Here is a 26,662-nt window from a genome sequence, read left to right as displayed (position 1 = left end):
TACCTGTCCATTACATTGGTTACGTAATTGAAGAGCACGCCGGCATGGAAAGCCGCGGAACAAGTGGAAGAGAAACATATGTCGGGATTGTTTATTCGCGTATCTCGTCCGGGTTTAAGCTGCCACGAAGCAGAAAAATAAATATCTATCGGCCGCGTGTTTATTCGGTGTTGTCGGATATCGCAGTACACATAGCAACTTTATCGTTGTCGCTCGAACTTTCGACCGGCCGCGCGCTTTCCATCGGGACAAGGGATTCTCGGTTAATCAAACTGATTCGCGGGATCCGCGATATCGGGACAATAAGATCAGATAGAGTGCAGACAGCATAATCCCCGTTCCACAATTATACACGAAACACAATTGAATTTTCCTCAACATTCGACGATATTCGATCCCCACTGCCATTCTCCATGGAACACGGAAGAATCGATGAACGCCAAACATACGGAGAAAATAATATTCGCAAGCGAGTCGGAAGGGATCGCTCGCCTGCCGCCGGCAGGACTAAACGAACGGAATAAACGATTGCGTCCAATCAGTCTTTCTTAAAGACTTCCCCGAGACAATCGCGGCCGGACCCTCGGCCGAGTCGCTGGCAGCGGAATGTCTACCGGAAAATACGAAACCGTCAAGAAGCAGGAGGCAAATCCTCGGAAAGTTCTCGCGGAAGCGGCACGATAAAGCCGTCAATTTTCACCCTCAATACCGTTTGTCTCCGTGAAAGAAAGGAAAGCAAGCACGCCGGGCGTGAAAAGAGCGAAAGAGAAGGGCCGGGACGGACGGGGCGAGAGGGGCGCGGCGCGCACGCTAGGAAACGACGGGAAGAACCCATCGGAAAGGAGGAGACATTTATTACGACTTTAACTGGACTTTGTGTTTATTCAGCGACTGTTGCTCTCGCTTACCGTCGCCCGCGCCCCTTGCCCCGCCGACCCTCGAGAGCCCGGCAACACCGAAGACACCAGACACTTTCGGAGGTCCACGTCTTCAACCCGCGACGAGGAATTCTTGGCACGTAGGGTGACCATCCCGACGGCGGTTCTACTTCAACCCCTGTCACACGAGTGTCTTCCGCTGCCACCCTCCGCCGCGGCGGAGAGAATCTTTCACTTTATCCACCGTGGACACCGATCCGGCGAACTTCCCTCCTCCACGCTCCTCTCGATCTCGCCTCTGGTTTTCATCCACGACCCATCGGCCGCCCTCTTTCCGTCCTTTACATCCCTCTGAATATCATTCCGCGGACGTCTACCTGCATCCCTTTTCAGTCTCGTCAGGAGAAACGACGTGTCCCGCCTGACGAGACGATCCGAATGTTTGCCACGTCTACTTCTCGCCTCGACGCGGTTCTTTTCATTTATCCCGATCGGCAGAAGCTGCCGGGGACGTTGACTTCTTTCGCTTCCCCGCCGACGATTGTCTCCGGGCGATCGCTCTTTACGCTGGATGCGCGGTGGTACTCGTTACCGCGTTCTGATTGTTTTTTGTTTTTACGGAGAGAACTCTCGCGTTTCGGTTGACGCTGTTTGGGGGCGAGCTGTTGCTAATTGTGTAGTCTTGTCAACGAGGTGGAGTTGTGATGTTAGAAAATAGGAAAGAATTGAAATCTAATTTGATGGTGAGTTTGGAATTATTGAGATAGATTTGAATTCTGAACGGGTCTATTTAATGAATCGGGTTCATTATCGTGTTAAATTATTGTCGTTGACTAGAGATCGGTGACTCCTATTTTTAGATATACAGAAAATCGATCGATCATTCTAAAGGAACATTTCAAATTGTACTGTTTATACCAAAGATCAGCGACGTTCGCGAAGGAAGATCAATAGCCACATGGTCTCGGACCAGCGTACACCGTAAATATCGTCGATGACGTAGAATTTTTAACAGAATGCGCGATGCATCGCGTGCCGCCGGCATCAGCCGTTCGTGCATGACGTTGCCGATGACGCGAAACTCTCCCACACGCTATTTCCCGGCCGCACCGAATGGAATTTCGCTCGCGAAACAAACATCCTGCGCCCAGAGCCGGGGGTCCTTTCGATCCCTGTTGTTTCGACTCGCCACAAATATTTACCAAATATCGATCTACCTATCTCCCCTCCCTCCCCCGTGCCCTCTACTAACGCGGAAGGGACTAGGATGCGCAAATTGCATTTGCGTTGACTGCCGGTGCCTCGACATCGCGCCGATATTTGTACTAGATTGTGTATCGAGGCGGAGATTGGCGGATCGCCAATTAAAATCGGCGCTATCGTTCCCACCACCGCGAAAATTCGACTACGACGGATTAGCGTGGGCCGTAAGGGTTACCGCGGTGCGCTAAATCGGGGATTGTTGCTTACACAATGCGTAGATTCCGGTTTGATGCTTATTACACCGTGCACACTTCCATTCTGCTTATTTAATTCGTACCGTTTCAACGCAACTCATTACTTCTGCTCGCTACACGGAACACGTAAATGTTTTGCTTCCTACGTCCGAAGATTACAGGAAATCGCTCCAATTCCTTTTAACAAAACATTGTGCAACACGGTAAACGAGTTGCAACAGAGCAATCACGCGTTGACTGCGACCAGCGAGCAACAGACAAGAAACCTGTTATTCCCGACGAAATTGCACGCTGCCTCGAGATAATGTTAGCTTCCGTCTTCGCATGGTGTGACGTCTTATTGATCTGTGCGCGTTGTAAACGTATCCCCCCCCCCCCCCGGTATCCGCCGGCCGTGGCCGGCCACGGAAAGAAGACGCCAATTAACTACGTAACGCCAGAAAACAACGGGCGCCTTTGTAGTTCTTTTGCCCGGTGCGATGCCAATCAATTTCAACGAGTTCTAATTTTGAGGAGAGGAACGCCGACATTTACCGAGTGGAAAACGAAAACAATTATCGCGAGCTGATTAGCATCGATCGCGAGGAGCACAGCGTAGACGGCGCACCGTAGGTCACGGGACAAAGGTGACGGCGGCGGCGTAGGTCGTTAAAATAATAAAGGTTGTTATTGAACCGGGCCCGGCGGTCCGCGTAAAAATTTGAATTTCTCCCGCTGCGCATCTGTCGCTCTCCGTTCCTCCTCCTTCCGCGGAATCCTCCCCTTTCCTTCCCCCTTCGCGAGCACAGAAACACCAGCCCCGTGTCGCAACCCTCGCCCAATATCGGAAGATATTATGCGAACTCTCTCGATACGCGGTCGAGCAACCTTATATTATTAACCTTTGGAACGCTAGCGGAACCTCCGAGGCTCTGTACAACTCTTCGAGTGTGATACAATATCTAAATTTCATATACATACAAATACCTTCAAGAAACAAAGTAGAAACTATTTTCACGAGGAAAATGGTGGTATTCTATAAATTAAAGGCGTGAGTTTAAAATCTGAAAGTCAGGGACATATATAGGCTACGTCTGGAACAGGTGCCGGTTAATGCTAGAAAATATACGGATGTTTCAAAGACTCGAATCACTATTTTCACGAAAAAATGCAGATCCAGAGGTTAAAGACACTGTTTCCACAGGCGGTGGTCAGGGGCGATGAAAAACCGCGTGGAATCTGCGGGACCGTGAAAGGTGCCGGAGGCCGGGGCCGGTATCGTCGAATTGGAGAACGGCGATGCTGTTTTTCCCGTTTCCGTCGACGGCATGAATATTCCAGCGCATCTGCATAGGTACGTTCGAGAAAAGGGCGAGAACCGGAGGGAGGGGGGAGGGAGAGAGGGCTGGTGTCGGGGTATGGAGGCTAGAGACACAGAAAAAGAAAGGGTAGGAGAAAGAGAGGGGCTCGATAGAGGGGACGGGAGAAATAACAAAAAAAGAGAGTGGAAAAGAGAAATATACGGGCACAGAGAGAAAGAGTAGCGGGGGGACTCAACGAAAGGTAGACCGGCGGCGCTCGCCTTTCCACCGGTGACGTATTATGCGCGATGGGGGTGGGCAAGAGTGAGAGGAGGCGAGACAGGGAAAGAGAGAAAGCGAGAGAGAAAGACAGGAAAGGGTGAGCAGGGAGAATGTGGGCGGCGGAAGATGGAAGGCGAAGAGTGAAGCGGGAGAGGACGTCGTTTGGCAATCTTAGGGGATTCCGTGGATACAATGGGATCTCAATACATCACCTCACCTAACCCGACGCCCACCACCCCTCCTTCTCTACCTCAGCGTTACTCCTACCCTTGCTGCCACTTCCTCGTGCCTTCCTACCTCCCCCTGGCCCCGTCCTCCCTGGCCGAGGCAGCGCCAACGAGCTTCCCAGATGCCGTAATAGCTTAGGAGCCGGCGTAATAGCTGCCACTGCCTTCCTAGAGAGAGTTATAGTTCAACAACGCGGGAATGGAATCGCGGCCCGAACCGGAGAGGAGAGAGAGCCGGAGAAAGAGACCAGGCCAGGTGGCCGTGGTGGGGACAGAGGGGTCGAGGCGAGGTGGCAAGGTACTATGCGGGAGACGGTGATAGAGAGCGCGGTGAGACGACCGCCGGAAACGCCGACGGAGAGAGCGAGAGGAACGGGGCGAGGAGATCTCGAGCCAAACGGCAGGGGAACGCAATAACCGCGGTGGAGGACGAACGATTACGGGGATGCGAAATGTCGCATACGGACCGGTGCATCGCTTATTGTAGCGTCGGACCCCGGATCGAACTTCCGGCCGGCACGGGCTGGTTCCGTCGGGATGCTGACGATATTGCTTCGAGGAGCTGATTTACTGGAGGATTTTGATGGTTAGGTGGCCGAAGGTGGGCAGATTGGCTTGTAGAGTGTTACAGAGAAATGTTGGTGGTTGTTGCTTGGAGATTGGAGGTTCGTTTTGTTCGTTGCGGAGAGATGGAGAAAATGATACTGGAGAAAAGTAGTTTTGGATAGCTTGAGGCATTGGAAGGTTAGAGTGAGCATTGATGGAAAATACGAAATTACCGATGATTGGTAAATATACGTTGCCTCGGGTACACGATGGAGGAATCGGCTCCCGTTCATCGGAAGAACAGTGGATTCACCGTCTGCGTGGATGGGAAGAATAAATTAAAGCGGTATTTGTCTTCTATACATTTTTTGTCGGCTACGTAGGGGGGCGTGTTAAATCAATTGTCAGACAAAAGAACGTTTCCACGGGGTGGATAGGAAACTGTAATTAAAGCGTTTTACGAGATGGTACCGCGAGCAGGAGGCGAATAATTAATAGCGGCGGCACTGTGTGTAACGAGATACAAGTATTAACACTGCACGCGTTGCGGGTATTGCGCCGGATCTGTTTGGTAAGATCGAGTATTTCGAATACGTTTATCGAGCGCGGTTCCCACGTACTCCATCCCTTAATACGAATGGATCGTAACTGCGATACGTTTCCTGGGGAACGATTTATTTTATATCTAGGTCCAGACGTCCGAGTTACACGCGTCTGGGCCGTTTCCATGCTTTACTTCCGTCCTGACGAACCGAACTGCATGAATCTAATTGACGCGCATACGAGGCTTGAGAACTTCTTAAACCACTAATACATAATATGCAGGGAAACAGCTCGTATCCGATTTAATTAATACGAATAATCCTATCCAACGAAGCATTACTATAGTTGCTTAAAATTACGTTACCACCATGCCTCCGCATGGTTACAAAACCAAAGCAGTCCAGCTTGAACAAACAAATCATAAGACAACGGTCGGAAATACATTCAAGAGCGAACCCGTGCGTCAAGCACCGTCAAGAAGAGCCATCCCGAAAATTCCAGCGAAAGAAGCTCGCCAGCTCGACATTCCCAGGGAAATTCTACGAATTCTACACCGCGGAACTCTTCACCGCGAGGAGACAAAAATCGCTTCGAACTCCGCAAACATCCCCCCGCAGATTCCCTCCGCCGAAGACAAATTCCCCGATATGGCCGTGTCGCAACGCTGTAACCTCTAGGTAGCAGCAGCAGCCATCGAGGTTCGGTCCCCCGGGCCGGGCGGCCGTGCTCGCGATCACGTCCGTGTCCCGCGCCATTTCTGTTTACCGTGCATCGGAAGGTGGACGCGTTACGTGACGCCGAATACCGTGATCCCGCATTCCGGCCGCGAGTCGTCCTGGAAGACAGAAAGAAAGGACATCCCCGTTGCACTGCGCCCGAGCGTCCTCCTCCGAACGGTGCCCTGCGCGATTCCTCTCACCCCCTTCCGAGAACGTCGTGTCTTCCCCCACCGAGGCGAGCCCCCCCACGCCACCCGCCCCCCGGAAAACCTAGAAGGTGCATATTCAGGAGAGGAGCCGGTGGAAACTTCGGGACGTTGACACCAGAAGCTGGATTCTGGATGGTTGGCTCGGACGCGACCCGTCCGTTAACATCGTACCCCTTCGCGGAAAGGAGTAGTAGGGGGTTGGTGGGTGGCGCAGCCGAGAGGAGGCGGAAGAGAGAGAGAGAGAGCGGTGAAACGGAAGAGGAAAGCAAGACAACGCGAAGGGGGATGTCCCAGCCAGGCGCAGAGGACGACAAGGGTCGCTCTTGGTCCGTCGTGAGACGAGGAGGACCGGGTTATTACGTCGACCCCGTCGTCTCCGGCGTCGTCGTCGTCGTAGTCGTCGTCGTCGTCGTCGTCGCGGCTGTCGACGTGGCCGCGGTTGTAGGCCAGGTCGCCCCGTGGAAAAGGCGTGGCAACGTCGCGTTCGCGCACCTTTGCACCTGGTGCGCCGGGGAAGACACGCCTCCGTGGAATTCCTCTCTCCGGTCCGCCTACACGCCCGTCGCCTCGCTCGCTCTTCCCTCCGCGCGTCTCTGTCGCTCCGCGGCGCGTCTCTATTCCGCATCCCTCTCCCGCCTCTTTCGCTCCGGCGGCGCCTAGGCTCCCCGGTCTCGCTCGTGCATCCGTTCTCCACTCGCCGCGTCTCCGTCCCACCCGGTGCACACACCATTCGATAGTTGCATCGCCGGGCTAAGAGGAGAGATCTCTCGGATCTCTATTCTCTCTTGGTGCCCGCTCCCCCTCTCCTCCCGGCGTCGGACCACGCCACTCTCGCCTCTCCACTATTCCTATACTTCTGGAGCTCCACCACCAGGCTCTATCCTCCGCTCCTCCGCAGGGAAGTGAACCGACATGCTACTCCGCCACCGCCCGACACCCACCCAACAGCCACCACCACCGGCTGGCCTCGCGTCTCCTCTTCGAGACTACTCCTACACACTGTTCCCCCGGTTTAAATCGTTCCTGCCGAGATGCATGCGCGTGTATGCGCGCGGCGACGCGGCCTGCCGTCCGTGTGTCGGTCGTGTTCGCTCGCGAACGTAAAATCCGCGGCCGGGACACGCATGCCCATGGACCAGTGTGTGTGTTTGTGTGTGTGTGTGTGTGTCGATAGTCGTAGAGAACGGCTCACACACATGCAAGTGCGCGCGCAATGCTCGCCTCTTCTAGCCGCCCGTGTCATCCGCCCACTCGGTATTCACGGCGGTCCACGTGACCCCCCGGAACCTCTCTTTCCATCTTTCGTTTCCTCCCTCCCGCCCCTCCACTCTAGCCGTCCCTCTCCCAGTGCTATCGGGGCGCTTTTCGGGGGAAGAGAAAAAATTCGGGGGCGGGGAGGAGAGCGGTCGCGAGCGAGACCGATTACCGCAGACTCGCGGAATCCCTTTCTCTCCTTCTCCTCTATCCCTGCCGCCCCTCTCACCGTGGTACGTTCTATTCTCTTCTCTTTCTTCTGCTCCTTCGGCTTCTTTTTTCCTCTCGCTCCTCTCTCCTTGAGATGCGAGCTACTGTCGGGATGTTACCCGCGTACGCGTCTCTCTGCCCACAGAGAGGACGTGCCGTATTGATCAGCGGCGAGTAATGTCTGGAGATGTAGTCGGAATTACTTTGGGTCATTTGATTCCTGCGATTCGGCTCCGCCGGGGACTCGACGCGCGCTGAATCGTCGCGGTGACTGTTCTGCGCTTCCTCCTGCTCGCGCGTATTGTGAATCTCGAGGAGAGCTCTCCGACGACGCTGAGGAACGGTTCCGTATCGGTTTCCAGGTTGAATGTGCCGGATTTTTGGCGAGGTTTCGATGGTCGATTCGATAAGGGATGAAATTTTAACGAGCATCGAATTTAACCCTGTCGCTCTCGCAAGATATCGACTCTGAATTCCGTATGTTTCACTCGGAATAAAGAATACCCCGGTTTAACCAATTATGCGACAACTTCTGGGTTAATTTAATGAACACGATTGCGAGCACTATTCTGGAAACGATATCCAATATTCGGAGTACGTGTAGGCACTGGTAATGTATAGCTTCTCGTCGGTGAGTTTATTATAAAATACGAAACCGAGACAACGATGGGTCGACGAAAAACATCCGCTCGAAACAAGTACGTTAAATTTACCTCGGATATCAATTCCCAGTCGCGTAGCACGACGTGGAACGCGGAATAAGAAACGTCTCCTTGTAAAACGGGGTTGGGGTTAACGAGAGACGGCGAAGGGTAGGTCGAAGCTCGTCGGAGACGTTAAAGAAGTCATGTATGTATACGAAGGAATGGTGAACAGGGCAGGACGGAAAGGGAGTACGTCGGGAAACCGGGGAGGTCACGTTTGCGGGCTCTGACACGATCTCTGGACGTCCCTTATCCCGGAGTCTGGCATCGGTAACGAGCGCACGGTCGAGCAAAAATCACCGGCAGGACGTAAAATCAAAACTATGTTTCTTTTACAACCCCCACGGAATAATACATGTCGTAAAGTGCCGGGTCGCCGACGGTGGGACGAGGATAGGTGGAAACGGTCCCGTGAGCGGTTTTTCCACGACGGAAGAGCCACGATGCAAATTTCACTGTAACGGGACGTCGGATTGCTTAGGAGAACGCGCAGAAGGGCTCGAATCGATTCGAGGTATGCCGGGAATGTGTTTGTTTCGGTTAGAAGCTCGATTTCGAGCGTGCCGCGTCGTTGAGAATCGAAGAAGCACGGTTTAATCTACTACAACCGGTAATTACCTTGCGAACATTGGTTTCACTCGCGCTTTGGGTGGCTCGAGAGCGAAACTCAAGGAGCACCGGCTGATTATTAAACTCATGATACACGATAAGTCTGACGGTGGTCGCATCACGCGAGCGCGCCGCTTAAAAAGTTCGCGACCCGCGGCATTCTCGCGATCGAAATCGCGAACGCGGCGTTCCTCGACCGTGAGATCGCGCATGTTGGCAATTATTTACGGAGTCCCGGCCCCCTCCCACCCACCCCGCCGTTAAAGCACCCGGCACACACCGACTTCATTAAGACACTAATTACCGGCTTGCATACGTGAGCATGTAAGAAGGCCCGCGATGTAGGGCGTATAATCAGCCGGCGTCGTATTATCTCGCCCCGGAACTTCCGACGTTGTACCATTTCTTGCAGCGTATAGCGATATGGGAGCAACGCTGGCACGCTCCAGACATCTATTTACAAGGTTGCTGGTCTCGGCTCCATTGTTAGAGATCTAACTCCACTGAACTTGCCCTGGGTTACCGCCATTCTCGTTAGAAACAGGCGGAAGTAAATCTGTTATTGCGGGAGGATGGTTTTCCCTGCTACCCCAGCAATTTCGTTACTTTAGTTTTCGACGGAATTTATAGGAGCCCTTCTGAAATTCTTGTACGACAAAAAAGAAGATTCGCTCCGAGTGAATAGATTTGGAAAATTACCCCTTTCGGTTCGATCTCGAATACTTCTCAATTATTACCTTATCAAACCATGCTACGTCCCCTGTCAACTTTAATTTTATTATCAATCTATAATTCACATCCCATCGAAGTCTACTAAATATCAACCCAACTCGTCAAGAAGCTTTCACATCACAAACATTAAATTCCGAAACTTTCACAATTATTACAGAATATAAATCCAACAGAATTTCTCTGGGAGATAAATGAAAGGCAAGAAAAAAGGAACCGACGAAGAAATTCGGTGGAATTGAGGGTGGTCAAGATGTAATTGCCGGACGCGAGAGTAGCCACGTGGTGTTTCGCGCGAGAGGCTGCGTTTCCCACGCGTGGGGGATGACAGGGGTGTACACGGTCGGCCGATCAGTGGGTAGAGGGGTTGTTTAGAGCGAGCGAAAGAGAGGAAGACAGACGACGAAAGGGAGGAGAGGCGGATGAGGAGGGGTGAAAAGCACGTGGCGGCTGGCGACGCGCGCCTCTCCGCTCCGGCTGGCTGTATATCCATCGAGCTTTCCACCCTCAGCATCCCCCCCACTTGTTGTGCTTTACCGTGTTGTGTTGCTATGTTGCCTTGTGTATCGAGAAAGCTCAACGCCGGCTAGACGATGTTCCTCTCCGCGTGGGATCCGCTCGCGTCGGAATCAACAGGCTTCCGCTCGCGCTCGGAGCCCGCTCCGCGCCGCCCCGCGGGGAGGAGGATCGAAGAACGAAAACTTTTTCAACAAGATTAAAATTTCATGATACGCCCGGACGGCTCGGGGGGGAAGCCGGGGGAATAGAATTTCCATGGGAAGCGGGGACGACTGAAAAATCGAAAAAACAGCTGGATAGAAAGGAAAAGAGCCGGACTCCCAACAAATCTCATTTCGAAATTTACCGCGGTCCGCGACGTCGTTCAACTTTCCTTCGATTACATTTGGGACGTCGCGTCGCGTGCTTTGGGAAATCGAATATTTTTTCTCCCCGACCGGTCGGTCTGGGGGGGGGGGGGGGGGACACGGTTTTTTTTCTGTTACACGGATTCCGGGCCGGTCGATGCCGAAGATGTTTCTGGGGCAGAAAGAAGCGAATGAAACGCTCGTTTCCAACGGCGGGGCTTTTTCCATGGCGACTCGGAGGAAAAACGAGAAAAAGAGAGAGACGGAGGGAGGAGGTAGATGTAGAAAAAAAAGGAGGAAGGAAAGAGAAGAACAGGAAAAAAGAGGAAGAAAATGAAATTTTGCTCGTTCGGAAATGGAATTTCAGAGTTGCGCGCGCCTCAACTTTCCGTCCGCGTCCCTGCATCCGCCGATTTTCCGGGGTTCGTTCATTATCGAAAAGGGGTAACTAACGCGCGCGCGGAGACGCCGGCGTTCTTCAAGGGGATGTACGATTATCGAGCGGCCGGTTCTCGGTCGAATTTTAAGGGCGGCAACCCTAAAGGGAATATTCCGCGCGCCGCCTTCTAACCGCTGTTCATTCAGAATTTTTAATTCCGCCGCCACCGGCGTGCCAGGGATCGTTTTATTGCTTCGCCCGTAGAACGCGCCGGCTTCCGAAGGGGGTGAGTTTTCAATGTGCTCGCCGGGTGGGCGGGATTAGGTGACGACGAGGCAATTTTTGACGAGCCCCCGAAATGTAGTCCACTGTTTCACGGTGAATGGGAGATTTGCGGATACAACCACCCCCGCGTGGAGCAACCCCCGAGGATCTTTAACCCCGTCGAGGAGCTACGGGCTACTTGGTATGCAAGAAGTACAGCCATTCATCTCCCGATCTCCGGCTGCGTACCGACCTCCGGATATAAATTAGCTTTTGTTTAGCATTCAATGCGAGCCGTCTTTTCCAGCGGACTCGGACCCATCCCTCACCTGGGTCCACCGGTTAGACAACCCACCTGGCCGTCCGACCCCCAACAATCCGTTGCAATTAATGTAGCCGCCTAGGCCGCCTGTACGGGGCGGCGGAGCCAATTAAACATTCGCGACTGAAAAGGAATCGCCCCGGACGCTAAAACGGAATTAAATTCCTGACGGTGTTTGGCTGCGGAAAAAGGAGAAGCGCGGAAAGAAAAAGGGGAAATCGCTGGTGGCCGTCTATCGAGTGACGGGGGCGAGCAAGAAAAAGATTCTACGGTTAGTTACTCGAATAGTTTCCGAGCATTCGCTTCGAATTCGGTGGTTGGAACTCGAAGGTTGGAAATGCTCGTTGTAACCGGTCGGGACGAAGAACGAGGAATTTCCTCGGTAAGAAGGAACGACACTTCGAGCGTGCGGATAATGAAATATACAATAGGTAAGGGGATGAAAAATTCGCGGATGATAAGCGGGTACGTGAGCTACATTGTCCGCCGGCGAATCTAGGAGCTTTAATCTATCATTGCGGCCGCTCGCGAAGAGCAACGTCGGGGGCGAGAAGCCACGGGTAACTAGCGAGGAATAATTAATAAATGCGAGAATGCATTAGTATGCGCGGCGTGGGGTGAGTTCGTGCGGACCGGTCGGATGAATACGAGAGAGAGGAACGGGGAGGGCGGAGGGGTTACGGAGTCGGGAATTATAAAATAATAAAGAGAAAATTACGTAATGTGAGGATCAGATGAGAATTAGAGGACAATGAAGACGGGGTAAACCACCGTCGTCTAAAGGAGCCGCGTTCACCTCAGAGGGAGAGGTTTCGGTGGCGAAGGGGCTGCGAAGAGGGACGGGGCGGAGAACCGGAGGTCGAGGACCAGACGTCTTAATGTCTGCATCGTCGAGAACTCGTCCCCTGCGCATGACTATCCCGGCGACTTTACATCTTTCCGATAAGGACCGCGAGTCCTGATAAACTCCCGGCGCTTCGAAGCGCCTGTTGTTCCACGATTTAACTTAATTACGCGACAAGATATCTCGAGAAGTTTTCCTCGAATCGCTATGGATTCGGTTGGTTTTAGTTTCGAGGTACAGGAATTTTGGATGAGGATAATTTTCGTATCTCGCGAGTTACGTGTCAAGTTATACTCGTTGTCTCTGCTTTAAATAGGTATCGTTCTGAAATTTGTTTTGTCGGTGTTTCGGTTGTAGTCTTGGTAAGTAAGAGATATTCTTTGTTCGGAAAGAATTTCAATAAATATTCTTATCTGTACTAATAATAGAATAAGTTAATAATATGCGACAGAAAAATAAGCTGTAACGAACGAGAAATATGGACCGCGGATCGCAAAGTGTTTTCCAGACAACGGCAACGACGATCGCGCGAAATTCTCGGAAGCACCGAAGAATTTGGAACCAAGCCGAGACGAAATATTTTTCCTTTGGAACGACGACGATGGTAGGGGGACCGCCCGCGGGAATTTATCGGAACGGAACGCGATCTCGGCGGGGCGCGCTAATCGGGAATTCTAATTAGTAGTCAGACGCCGTGCACCCGCCGCGACTTTGTAAATGGTAACAATGTTATGTAATTAGGTAAAAAGTTCTGTAATCAAGAAGTAGATCTTCAGCGAGTCTCTGGCCGTACCATCGCGCCGCCCTGATCCTCCCACCCTCATTCGTATTAAAATAGTCTCGCTAGGAAACCGTGCGTTGCGCCCTGCATATCTTAAAACCCAGGGGTTGCTGGAGGGACTAAGATCCGCTTCTGCCACCCACCCTCCCCGTCATCCGAACCAGTTCTGATTTTTCCCGCGATTCATATTGGCGCGAGGCTCGGATTACCGGCACGAGAATCGTGACGTTTCGCCCCTTTTTAAATTTCACCGATACCGCTCTACGCCCTCGAAACACGGGCCGCCTGAAAAATCGAGGGTGGGATTTACTTTAGAAATGATTACTCTCAATTCTGTCAGGCGCGCCGAGAGTTCATCCAGAATTTTTATAGTTAAACGTACCGACGCAGTATTGCCCTTTTAATACAGAATATTTCGAAACTTCAAAAATTACATCGTCTCCCTATCAAAATATTATACAACGTGAATGTATCATCTGAAATTGATATAAACAGATGAATCTCATATCTACATATTACATCTTTATTTACCTTCAATTTCGAATAAAATCAAGGCTAGCTACGCTTGTCAAAAGTTCTTTTCCACCAGATTCGCAACAGGTTGCAACCGATATATTTAACTCGCTTCTCAGACGCGGAAATCGAAAGAAACACGCGAATGCGTTAATCCTGGGGTTTCTTATTTCTCAGACACCCTGTGCTTGCCGGGCAGCACCTCGACGACTTTATATCGACTCGAGATTTACTCGGCCTAATCGCGTCGACTGATCCGCCGCGATAAATCTCCGCGGTTTTAATTATTTCGCGAGGCGTGGAGCCGCCACGGCGGGGCTAGTTTATTCCTCCGGTGGGCGATGTTTAATGAAACAGGATCAAGTAATATTTGCACGTGCACGATCGGCATTAGTCTTCCTGATATCATCGTATCGGCCGGGGATCATTCCGCGAGGCAACGAGACTAGCCGAAACCGTTGACGTCAGTGTTTCCACCGAGCACGCTCGATGATCTCATATACCGACCGCGTAGAACCGCGTGCGCCTCTCGTTCCCTCTCGCTGCTCACTCACTCACTCTCTCTCTCTCTCTCTCTCTCGCTCCCTTCGATCGTGCACCTATAGCGGTTCGCCTTTTTCGTATGTGCCAATGCAACGCAAGCCTGCATATTGTGGAATCGGTCGATGCAACACGTGCGCGTTTGTCAGCTTCTTAGAAAGCCGCGAATAGGCGTATCTCGTTGCATGCATAATTTCTTGCGCGCAACCCGTGTCCCTTGCAGTTTGACGATTTGTCGCCGGGAACTCTCACCGTTGTTTCCTTTATATATTTTTTTATTGTAAATAAAACATTCGACACGACGGCAGGCCGCGGTCGCGCGCGATGCTATCGGGGTTTTCATGCTTCGTCAGTGGGTCACGTTGCTGCCATTTAGTCTTTAATTTAGGGAAATGAAACCTTTCGTGACAGCGACTCTCAACTCGCTTTAACGGGGGAAGCCTGATAAAAGGCTTTTATCTTTCTGGGTGGAATATTAATTATTATTTAAACGTGTATCGTAATAGATGTTTCGCGTACGCTCGGAGTTATTGGAGTTGGGAACTCGGAGTTTAGAAACTCGAGCTGGAAATCTCCGGTTTAAACGTCAATTCATTCTGCATTCCACATTTTACAACCTCCGAAATAAAACGAAACGTTAAATCAACTAATGCGGTGCTCTATATACGCGTCGCTCGAAGGAATTCCGCATATTCCGGTACAACGGCCGCGCAAACATCGAGTACTACGATTACAGCATCGTCTTCGCTTCCCCGCTTCTTGATTCCAACACTTCACCCTATCCCTCCGCGAGGAATTCCCAAAATTCCACCGGCGACCTCGCGTAAATCATTCGCGCGGCTCGATTCCCGGAAGATCGCGCGGTGAATCGCATCGTGGCTCGAACAACGGAATAAATTGTCTCGTATCGTCGATCGGCGCGGGCGGGGAGCTGACTGGAAGCGTGAAGCACGGGCCGGCCGTCGCGTCGCGAGTTGCGTGCAACGACACGCGTGGTGTTTCTCGCTCGGCCGCGCACTGACACGCCGAGACGAGGCGATTTCAATAAACAGGCCCGATACACGCGTACATACGTGCGAAGTGGCACGAATGCTTTTTTCCTAGAGTCGGGCTACGTGCGTGGGCGGCATCTACTTTGCTTCCCTATCGCACGTAAAAGCCAAGATAAACGTTATTTATTTTTTCCCCTCCCTCCCCGCCAACGGCGATTCCGCTCTTGGACGGGCTCTCCTCTTACAGTCCGCGGGCGTGTATCCGTTCCGTTCATGAAGCGGCCCGACGTGAATGAAGACATTGTATCGTAATAAGGCGACGAACGATACGGCCGCAGCTTGATAAAAGAAAATCGCGAATCGATTCCGCCTGGGACGGGGCGGCGCGCTCGAACGCGGATGTTGCCGCGGATCGTCGCGTAAACTCGCGCCGGTAAAATACGCCGACGTTGTTACGTTAAACGTCTTGGAAATTGCGTGTAACGCCGCTCGCCCCGTTGTTTCCTATCGCGTGTAATTTAGATTGCACGTCATTCCCCGTTTATTTAACCGTACCAGCACGCGCATTACTTTGCGCCGCAATACAACCGCTTACGTCACGGGGGCCCTCGTTGCCCGCCTGGAAGTGCGCGTTCTTTTCACCAACGATATACGCGTTATATCTGATTGGCCAACGAGCGTATCGCGCACCGGGGAATAAATAAAGCCATTCGAACCGCGATCCGCGCTCTTTCACGTAAACGCGCGAGTGATCGTTGCTTCGCGTGCTCCGCGAGGAGCCCTTTGATAAATGATTGCTCTACGGATCTCTCTTGCGGCAGTTTCAAGGATGATGGGATTTTTTCACTAATACTCGACGTTGACGTTTACGCAAAGTATTATTATTCCAGTAGTTTAGAGGTATCGCAATACCTGGTTGCTTATCGTTCGATAGTTATATTACTAATTGCTACAATCTTTAACCCTTTTCACTCGAGAGGTGACTCTCACCATTTGATTCGATCTAACAAAATTACAAAGTGTTATATATAATATTAACCCCTTGTCCTACAATTACGAGTGAGACTCGTGGTGAAGGTTTTCAATACGATTCAACAAATATATGTATTACTCAGTTCATTCGAATTCAAAATAAATATTATCCCTCTGTAATCAACTATTATACTTAAAAGGAAATATAGGCGTAACATATGCCTAGAACTTTTCTGTGTTTCTAATAAATTATTAATGACAAAGTGGCCGTATCGATCAGAGTTGACAAAGAAATCATAGGCAAAGGGGTTGAGTTGCGTATAATGCATCGGTATGTGAAATATTTCTATAAACTAGCTTTGTTTAATTTACGTATGTTTTCTCATTAGTTCGTTTCAAATGTCATCTACGTCTCATAGGAAAGTGTCGAATGTTTCTAGTGGAAAGCTTCCGAGTGCAAAGGGTTAATAATATTATTTCAAAGTAGATCAATGGAACTTTCGTTGATTCCTAAACAAATGATCAAAGCTATTCAAATGACGTCACACACGAAGGTCCGCGAATGGAAAATAATTCCCGCGGGTAGATCAGACCGTCACGGTTAATTCCCGGCCGTTTATTAATCGCGGGACACCGAAGGGAGGATCGAAAAAAAGGTACTTGTCCCCGGCGCAAAGTTTTCCTTAAACCGGAGGACACGTTTCGCTCGTTAAGGGTCCGGGCGGATAAGTAACGGCGGCGCCGGGCCGAGTGGTCGCCGGAGAAACAGAGGGGGTTGGAATTAAATAAAAATAAAACGCGAGATAATAACGTTAGCGAAGGAACCGAGAGCCCAAGACAAATAGCCGAGGGAAAACAAAGCGTATTATAAATACCGGGTGACAGGACGAGTCGCGGGCGGGAAAGGAAGGAGGAAGAGGGGTTAGCTGGGAGGCGTGGGGGGCGAGGCGAGGCAAACGGGGGTGGCCGAGGAACGACACACCGGTGCCCGGTGTCGACTCCTGAGAGAAAATGCTCGGAGGAAGCGATGCCCCCAGCATTTTTGCTACCTGCGGACACAATGAGTGGCCGGATTTCTTTTTCCGCGGTCGTTACTCACCCTCCGTGCCGAGGGATAGTATTCTTATCCAGCCGGAATTACAAATTTCAGACACCGAGCCCTTGTGTCCGACAGGACTCTGACTGCGCGTTATATTCCCTCTTTCTCCTCGACGCTCCTCGAGTGAAATTGTGTGTATGTGCGCCTCTCTCTGTATACGGGGAGCGTGCGCGTGCGCGGGCTCGCTTTACCTCGCTTTACCTCGCGCGTTCCTTTACAATTCCGCTTCCTCCCTTCGGACTTTCTTTTCTCTCTTTTCTCATTTATTTTTTGCACGTTCGGACAGAGAATGGACTAAACGCGGACGCATGCTGGTGTGTACGTGTGGTGTACTTACACTGGGACGAGCGTGGCCGCGCGGGTTCAGCTGCCAAGGAACCGCGGAGGGTTGAAACTGCTCCTTTTCCCAGGAACCGTTGTCGAACGGGTTCTCACCGATGTGTCCCTGCAACGATAAGTCACTGTTAGTATGGTTAAGGTGTGGCTCGGGGGATGTTTGTTTCTGTTCTTAACGCTAGAACTAGCGAGCATTTAATACGATTAATACGCGATTTCCATGACAATTGTAACAATAGATTATTTTCAGTTTCTTCAGGCATCCATTATAGTACTCGAATGACACTATTTATTTTCAAAATCATTTCGAATATTCAATGCTTCGAATCAATAATTGCTAAACAAGAAAATCGAAACCAGTCATTTTTACTGGTACGGTAGTTCTAGTGTTAAGGGGTTGTTTTCTTTTTAGGTGTGAGAGGACGTTATTGAAGTTATTCGCAGATCGTACACTCTTAACCCTTTGCACTTCTTTTCACAAGAAGTATTCAACACTTTTCAATAACACATGGACGACACTATATGAAACGAAATAATGAGGAAACATACGTAAATTAAGAAACAAAGCTATTTTATGTAAATGTTTCGTGTATTGATGATATACAAAATTTGGATGTATGGAAAATCGAAGAATTTTAGGGTAGTTTCTTCAAGATTCATTAAAATATTGAATATTATAACTGCTGCAATATTGGAGCATGTAGAGTTCAAAGGGTTAAAGCGTAATACGCTTAATGATCCGTTAACACGTCACACAGGACCTCTCTAGAAAATGTTTATTCCTCCGGTTATTTCCCCGGTCCGAGGAAAACAGTCATCGATCTCCGCGGTTTAAAAGTTTTTTCGGCGTTCGTTCGCGCGGCAACGGACTTATTTTTGTAATATATTCAAGCGAGCCATGTCCCTCGCCCCCTCCCCCGCGCTTCTTTCACGACTTTGCACCCCGTAAGCCTTATTTTTCTTTTAACTTTATTTCTAACCTAGAACCACCCAACGGCAAGGTGGCACGCGCATAAATCACCCGGTATAATGAGAACACTTCGTCTTCGAGCGACTTCTCGCCCTCTCGGTCGCAGACGCATCCCTTACGGGCCCGGCTATTATATCATTCTTTACCTCGCCCGTGGATTTTTGGTTGCCGCGATTATATTAATATTCGTTTGCACGGTACCCGTCGTCCTCTCGATGCACTCGATACTCTCGCATTGGTCGTCTTGGATTTTGAGTAATCGTTTCGGTGAACGTATCGGAATTCTTGGTTGAAGATTGTAATTGTTATACTATTAGAATTAAATACAATTATGCGTAATATAATCGTATCTATTTTCTATAGATATTCAATATTTTTTCTGGTTTCTATTCTGAAGGATTATTTGGAAGTGATATTAACCCTTTGCGGACGATTCTTTGAAATATACAGCTTCAGCAGATAAAGCTGAATTATATATGCTTAATTAATATAAAAAAAGGAAACTTCGTGATGATCTCTTGTTCGAGTAACTAAATCATTTGTCTACAACTTTCTTCCAAATACGAAAATCTCGCCGGATTGTCAGTCCGCGAAGGGTTAAATATTATCAGTTTGAATTTTCAGTGGATTTTTCTCAAGATCTGTATAGATCAACTGGCAACGCGGGTCAGAGCGAAATACAAATATAGAAATATCAAGAGCAAACTGTCGAAGAGCAGAATTTGGCTGCGCCGAATAATGCAGCTGTGCCGATTTAATCAAATCGCTTCGCCGCCGGTATAATTAGCCGAAACTTCTATCCTCGACCTATTGCGCAAACCGTCGAAGACGCGGCCCGAACTTGCTCCAGCTTCGTGGGTTTCTGCGTGGGTGAAACATAGGCCGGCGAAGGCAACGAAGGAAAGGGAAAAGGGTGATTTGAAGCGTGACCAAATTCGGGTTATAATTAGAGAGAGCCACGACCAACGCAACCAGAATTAGACGGATCCATTAATCGGCTAATAGGAATGCGATTCGCTGTAATATAATCAGAACGAAAGAATAGATCGAGATCCGACCGACCGATGTATGAATCACGGATTCCTGCATAAGATCGTGGGACCCAGAGATTTAATCATCGACTCAACGAATACTCCTGCATGTTTCAGGTAAGCAGTTATTTTCTCATGAAATCGATGTAGACTCTCAAGAAACATTCTCTAATATCGATCTCACTGAAAGCTTAATACTTCACACGTCAAAATGAATAACCTCTGAATATTTCCAAAAATTGAATACCAATACTTTGAATGTTATCTATACATTTACGTACAATTTCTTCGAATACTTTGCACTCCTTTCAAGAAGTAAACTTTCAATTAACACTAGAAGTACCAGTCAAAATGGTTTCGATTATTTTGTTTCACAATTATTGATACCTTAAAATCATTGAATATACGAAACGATCTTGAAAACAAATAGTTTCGACTTGAATACTATAATGAATATCTGAAGAAACTGAAAATATTGTTAGAATTTTTATAAGGATTACATATGAGTCGTATTAAATCCTCGGTAGTTCTAGTGTTAAATATCTCGATTAAAAGAAGAGACGGCCAATGAAATGTTATTATCGCGAAGTTTTCATACGAGGTAGTTCGGCGTTGAACGTGTTGATACAAAGACCCCGTTCGATAATTAATTCACATGAAATATCAATGACCGGGCGTGCGTCACGGGCGATCAGCGAGACAGCGCCTCGGCCGGTCAGCGCTTTGTCCCTTCGCGAAAAACGGGTGTTCCGCTCGCGGAGCGGTGTAAGGTAGAAATAAACAGTGGCGGCGGAAAATAATGAACCGGATAGCATATATAAATACGCGGATGCTATTGAGGTACATTGTGCGGTTCATTTGCATGAGCCAGCCGCGGTCTCGACGCGCAGCTGGACATACACGCGACAAAAGAAACGCGCAAACAAAACACGCAACGCACCGACCGCGTCGTCGTTCTGTGACAAACACATACACAAACACACACACACACACACACATATAACGTGCAGAGGACAAACACACACTTATAATGTTGTGCGAGAGAATTCTAGTGCACGGTGCACAGCCGATGCATCCAGCTTGGAAATAAACAAATGTCTGTAACCAGTCGTCAATGTCGTCGTCGTCGTCGACGACGTCTCCAGCGTTTACTTTCCGCGTCCCATATACCTGTTTTCAATACACGCGAAAGTAATTACCATCGAATGCGCCGCGATAAGAATTTCGTTGGCACCGCGCGCCGAGGAACGAGGCGCACCGAGTGCGCTTGCACTTTCATCTCCTCGGCCCGTGTTTTCTAACAGACGTCAACATGTTGTTACTGTGCCTCTCTGTTATATTTACCGGCGCGGTGAATATTTTTACAATTTAAATGCTACGGAAGGTGTACAAATATTTTGTGTGAATTTCATTCGGGTTACACCGTATTGTTTTCGGGTTCTCGCGTGCGCGCGATAAATCCGTCGAATCCGCGGCCCAACCGTCGCCCCGACTTAGTTACGATGACAGATGACAAAAGAAGACAGCGAGTAGTGTCTCGCGTTTGAATTATTCAATCGAATGTAAATGATCGAGTTTAAATCGCTGTACCGGTTAGTCGCGAAAATTCCTGCGGAAAGGTATCGAACTAATTTATTCGGGCTTTAAAACAAGCTCCCAATAAATGATGCACGGCTACCATTTACAGCCACCTGTTCGCCGATCGACATTCCCAAGCAACCAAATAAACCGTCTCGAGATCAATGGTGTATTCGGATTTCAAAAACAATCATGGGATCTCCTTAAACGATCGTTGAACAGGAAAATTCATTCTGTCCCCGGTTATTCGGTGTCGCTTATCGGTCGAGGAGGTGGGGCGAGAAGAGGAGCAACCCTTCGGAGGCGTAAAAAGGGTATAAAATTAGTATACAAGGCGACAATAAAAACGATGATCGACGAAGATTATGTCGAGTCCGTCGCCGAGCGTCTCGCGACGGAGAGGAAGCGTTTTATCGGTGTCGGCCAGGGATGGGGCGTCGGGGGTGAGACAAGAGTACAGCGATTGTAATCATATTTTTGCGGGGGAGACGGATTTATGCAACGCGCCGTGTCGTCTCTGTACATAAAACGCATTTAAAATTCTCCAGGCGGCCGGAAAGGTGGCTCCTGTCCCTGACGGTGGCGCGGGGGGCGGCGGAGGAGCGCCGCGGGGGTTGTAATTGGCAATATCTATCGAATTTTACAATAAATCTCGCCGAGCCCCGAAGGAGAGCCGGCACGGGGGTGGGCCTCGGCAATAAAACACCGGGTAGTATCGCGAGGGGCTGCCACACCGTGCACTTAACGACTTATCTTATCTTGGAATTAGGTCGCGGTTAGAACTCCTTTAATCCGGCCGCGCAACGCCGTTAATTCTAACCCTCGAACAGGAACAAACGACTCACATTCTCCTCGGCGGGATTCTTAATTTCTCTTCGAACGTATCGGAAGACAACAATGTTTACGATTACATTAGAAGCATTATCCACTCGTAGCGTGCAGGATTAACCCTTTGCACTCGAGCGGCGCCTTTCAATCGCCATTTGATTTGACCGAAGAAAATGATCAAATTTAGAATTCAATATGAAATTTTATATAATGTATCGACACACGGAACATCGAAATAAACTAGTTCTGTCACTTGATTTATACAAGGTATTCCTTTGTGTTAGTTGTAAAACATATCATTGATATTTCATCGGAAAATAATGAATACTTGTTGAGAATATTCTCGAGTGCAAAGGGTTAAACGAAACAGGTTTCGTTGGAAAATTTGAAACTTAACGATAGGAACATTCGTTCTGTTTAAGAAATTGGCCACTCGTAATTTTGAAGGTATTTAATAAGAACAGGAAGTTTAAAGGTGAGCGTGTTTGAACCTGGAGAAAGGGTTGGAAGATATGGAAGTTATTAATTAGCGGAAAAGGAATTTTATGATGATGAAAAGGAGGATCTTTTTAAACTTGGAGTATTTTTCTGTGGAAACGATTCGGGTATAGAGGAAGGATTAAGGAGATAATTATTATGTTCTTTGGATCGTTTCAATGATATAGCGAAAGTATAAACTGGTTGATGAATAAAAGAATGGGATTAATAAGGCGGAACGTTCTTTCTTTTTTTGGAAATACGTGTCCCGCGTGTCGGAGGTTGTAACGACTAGGCCTTGGGGGAACAGGCGTTCGTATTTACTCTGATTGGTGCTCGCAAACGACCCGTTCGAGTGATGCAGTCAGTGTCGCGGTTAATGTTGACTTCATACTTTAGAAAGTAGGTCTGCCCGGAGTAAAACAACGTTCCAATTGATCTTACCCTTTCATTTGGTATTACATCAGTCCTTTGTCCCTTGCTAATCTCCAGACTACCAATTATTCCATACTTTCCCCGCTGGTGGGCACCGGCCGCTTAGGCTTCACGGAACGGCGGCGAACAGGTTTTAGTTCAATATTTGTGGAAGAGGACTCGAAAACCTGGCCAAAAACGACTGTTTAACCAAACCAATCGAGTTAGAATTCTGCCTCTCGCGAGCGTGGCTTAACCACTTAACACCCGCGAGGCGAGCACGTTTCCTCTTTTCACTTTAATTGCAACATCAAACAGCCAGCGGAGTGTCAAGAAAGAAGAACACCAGCCTGTAAAACCGGGGAGACGTAACAAACACGTGAAAACGTAAATTCAATCTCGGCCCTCTCGGCCGAATCGATCTTCGTCCTGTCCGGTCTGATTGTTAGCAGACGCTCGGATTAATCCTGTTTATCCCCATCAATTACAGGAACGAGTCAAATTTTCGGTGAACACTTAAACCCGGGTTTACTAGATACAAACATCATTCGTTCCGAAATTCCCGCTTTATCCTAATATTTACAATATAATCTCCGACACACGGCACTTCGCTCCAAAATCCTTCGGCCGCTAATAACTTGTGTTACCAGACGACTTTCGGAGTCATCGGAAATTGACAATCGAACGAAGCGTTCCATCGAATATCAAGCAACCTCCCGAAATACCTCGTAGAATATGAATGTATTAATTCAACGAAAATTACTCGCGACTGGAAAATCATCATCTGCAACGGAAAAAGTGTAGCAGAAAGATCCCAGTGACACAGTCCCTGGTCGCGCGCGAGCGACAGAGAGAACGAACGGAACGGAGAAAGAGACGGAGCTAAGGAATTTTAAAACACAGGACGGTATTTGTGGCACCGTCAATTTTTATCCTCGGCCGTTAAGTCGTGTAACGGCGGGCAAATAGAGGCGAGAGGCTGGAGCTTGGGGCCGAGCAAACGGGTTACGGCCGTGGGGCCTCTAAAAATAAATATGTTGTTTATTCACAAGTAAACCGGATGCCGTTGTTTGCTTTGGAGCAAATTGTTTTGTTAAGTTTTGCCGGGGCGGAGTGTGTGGTGGTTGCCGCGTGTGTGGGTCCCTGTCCTTGCGTCCGTTGCCGGAGCGTGTGCGAGCGCGACCGGGGAGAAAACGATTTACCGAGAGAAACAGAGAGAGAGACAGAGACATAGAGTGAGAGAGAGAGAGGCTGGGACGACGGTAGAGGAGAGGAGAAGAAGAAAGAGCAAAAACGAAGAAAGAGAATACACGTGAAGTCAACCAGCCTCTCCTCTGTCCATGCTTTTTCCGGCATGTTTTGCTCCTCGTGTTGCTAGATGCCTCCAGCTGTACGCAGATTCCAACGCTAATAACCGCTGCCGGAAATACGGGACAAAATGGCCGTTCCCGGTGAACATTGATAACAATTCGAATATTGACTACGTTGCGCTGTATCTTCTAGGAAGACGCGTTTATACTATAAGAAGACGTAACGCTACTTTAGGTTGATGTATATTTAATGTGGATGAAGAGGGAATGATCATGGTAATCGATGTTCGTTGCGAGTGACTCAGTGAAGAATGACTATGTTTCTTATAGCAATGAATAGTTTGTGTTTCGAGATAACATTCGTTTCTTTATTTCAATTGATTCAGTTGGCGAGTCAACTTTCGCAAATGTTTCTTCTTTCAACTACGTATGCAATATTATTATACCTGTACGGCGGGAACAGGCAACATCAAAGTTTGCTTATTGCGCCGGGAAAAGTTGAAACTACGAGAAAGCTGTTGGGAATAGAAGGTAATGTACGTAGATTAGTTTGCTTAGTCTTTTTGCGAGGGAAGATTCGAGGGGCGTACTTCGACCGCACGCTGTTGGAAGGACACCGCTGGTCAGAGGTTGTTTCCTCTTAAAATAAGAATACAGCGGCGAGGCGAACGGTTATAAATGAATACTTCGAAGTTCGAACCGTGGCACGTAGCTCACGTTGTTTCGCGTTACAGCCGCAGATATTACGCTTCGCGTCGGGTACAGGCGGGGATATGAAAGTGCACGACACAGATAAGCAAACATAAAAGATGACGGCTGAAGATACTGTATTAAAGTTCATACGCGGCGTCTCTCGCTTCGATCAATTGTAAGCAAATGTAAGCAAACCGCGACCCTCTCGCGTCGAAACGCTGTTCCACGCTACCGCGTAAATTATTATTTTCGTTCGGCGAACAACGGAGTGGAAGTTTCTTAACGGTCAACCGTTGCTTCGAGTAAAAACATCGAGCGGCGCGTTCCTCCGCTATCTCCGAACGTTACCATCGAAACATTGACTGCTAATTTGTATACTCGAGATAAGGCGAGATAAGCCTTTAATCAACTTCTCGCCTTTCGCAACAGGTTTACACAGCCATACGCGGGACATTCTCAAAGAGACTTCCGATTCGAATAATCCCAAGCTAACTACCCCACGTAGAATCATACAATCACATTAACCCTTGCGAAGATTCTTTGAAATTTACAAAGCCTTCGGTAGATGAAGGTAAATTCTATATCAATTGATTTCCTGCTGTTCGAGTAATTAAATCATTCGACTTCTTCCAAATGCGATTTCATCTCGTCGAAACGTCGTTTACCCGCAAAGGGTTAATCTTCGAGACAATATAATTAACCGCCTCTCAATCCTCTCTGTCTCGTATCAGAAGATTACGATTCGAAATGACACGAATACCCGCGTCCATTGACGCGAATAACCAGAGGAAGCGGCGAAGTAGCTTCGGAGAAGCTTTGAGCGGACGTTCGGCGCGATATTTAGCCACATTATCGTGCGCAAAGTAGCGAGCTCGGATAAGCCGGGGGCAACGCATCGCGGAGGCATGGTGCTCGCTTTGTAGCGACACGCGCGAGAGAAAGCTTAATACACACGAACGGGACGCGCTCACGCGTGCACGCGCAGGTAAGAGCGAAGGTGTTCGCGTTTCCTTTTGTCCCATTCTGGCCGGTTAACCAGGCGAGGGGGAAGAGAAAGAGTGGAAAGGGGCTACACGATAAAAAAAGAAAGAAAAAGGGGGAAAAGAAACTTGTCGGAGGCGAAACACACCGGCGTCCCGAGCAGCCTTCTGTTTATTAAAGAGCATTAATCCGCGAATCTGTACCGGGTGTCCGGCGAAACGCGGTCCACGCTCGAAAACGACGTTACTTAACGTTACCCAGTCCTCCGGTGATACCGTTTTAATTGTGTTTTGTAATTAGCCCCGGCGAGCCGGCCGAGAGGACGACGAGCGGCACGTTGTTCCCCTAACTTTTCCGGCTGTGTTTCGCCTCCCGGAACGCTTTCAACCCCTTTCCCCGGTTTTCTCGCGGTCTGTCGGTCTTCGGGGCGTTCCGCGTAATCGTTGATAACCTTTGCAAGATTTTATTGTAACTAGTCACCGGATTTTATGGAAGCATAAAATCCGCGAACGGCTGTAACACGTAAAAGTGAAAGCATTTTTAAGTGCCTCGCACGCTCGTCGTGCTCCCCCCGGTTACTGTTCGACGCTGAAATTCCACGTACACGCCGTGTCGTAACTATAATTATTGTTGAGGACAAGAGGAATGCGAATTGTTAAACGCAGGCGACGATAACAGAATATTTTATTATCCGTAGGAATTATGTGGATGAGGTGTATCCAACGTTGATGCTGCCGGAACGATCACGTCGATGGACCTGTTAATGCTGTTTTCATTTTGTTTTTTAGCGGCCGTAAATTTCGCGAACGTGTTGCGCCGCGGATT

The 26,662-nt window shown here is 49.1% G+C and overlaps 1 protein-coding gene across 19 annotated transcripts in view; it reads right to left on the bottom strand.

Annotated features, from left to right (window-relative positions):
• Positions 1 to 26,662, bottom strand: part of FoxP (forkhead box transcription factor P) — a 273,351-nt gene that overhangs the window by 128,509 nt on the left and 118,180 nt on the right. For all 19 annotated transcript variants that reach the window (XR_012999999.1, XM_076373490.1, XM_076373448.1 and 16 more), the window contains one exon: positions 17,557 to 17,664. Coding sequence is in view for 11 of the 19 variants with exons in the window: in XM_076373448.1 (XP_076229563.1) it covers positions 17,557 to 17,664 (108 nt within the window). In the remaining 8 variants the exon portion in view is untranslated. The remainder of the gene's footprint in view (positions 1 to 17,556; positions 17,665 to 26,662) is intronic.

The sequence above is a fragment of the Nomia melanderi genome, chromosome 1 (assembly GCF_051020985.1).
Source record: "Nomia melanderi isolate GNS246 chromosome 1, iyNomMela1, whole genome shotgun sequence".
Lineage (NCBI taxonomy): Eukaryota > Metazoa > Arthropoda > Insecta > Hymenoptera > Halictidae > Nomia > Nomia melanderi.
The sequence above is the reverse complement of the archived record's forward strand: the minus strand, read 5'-3'. Positions and strand labels throughout refer to the sequence as shown.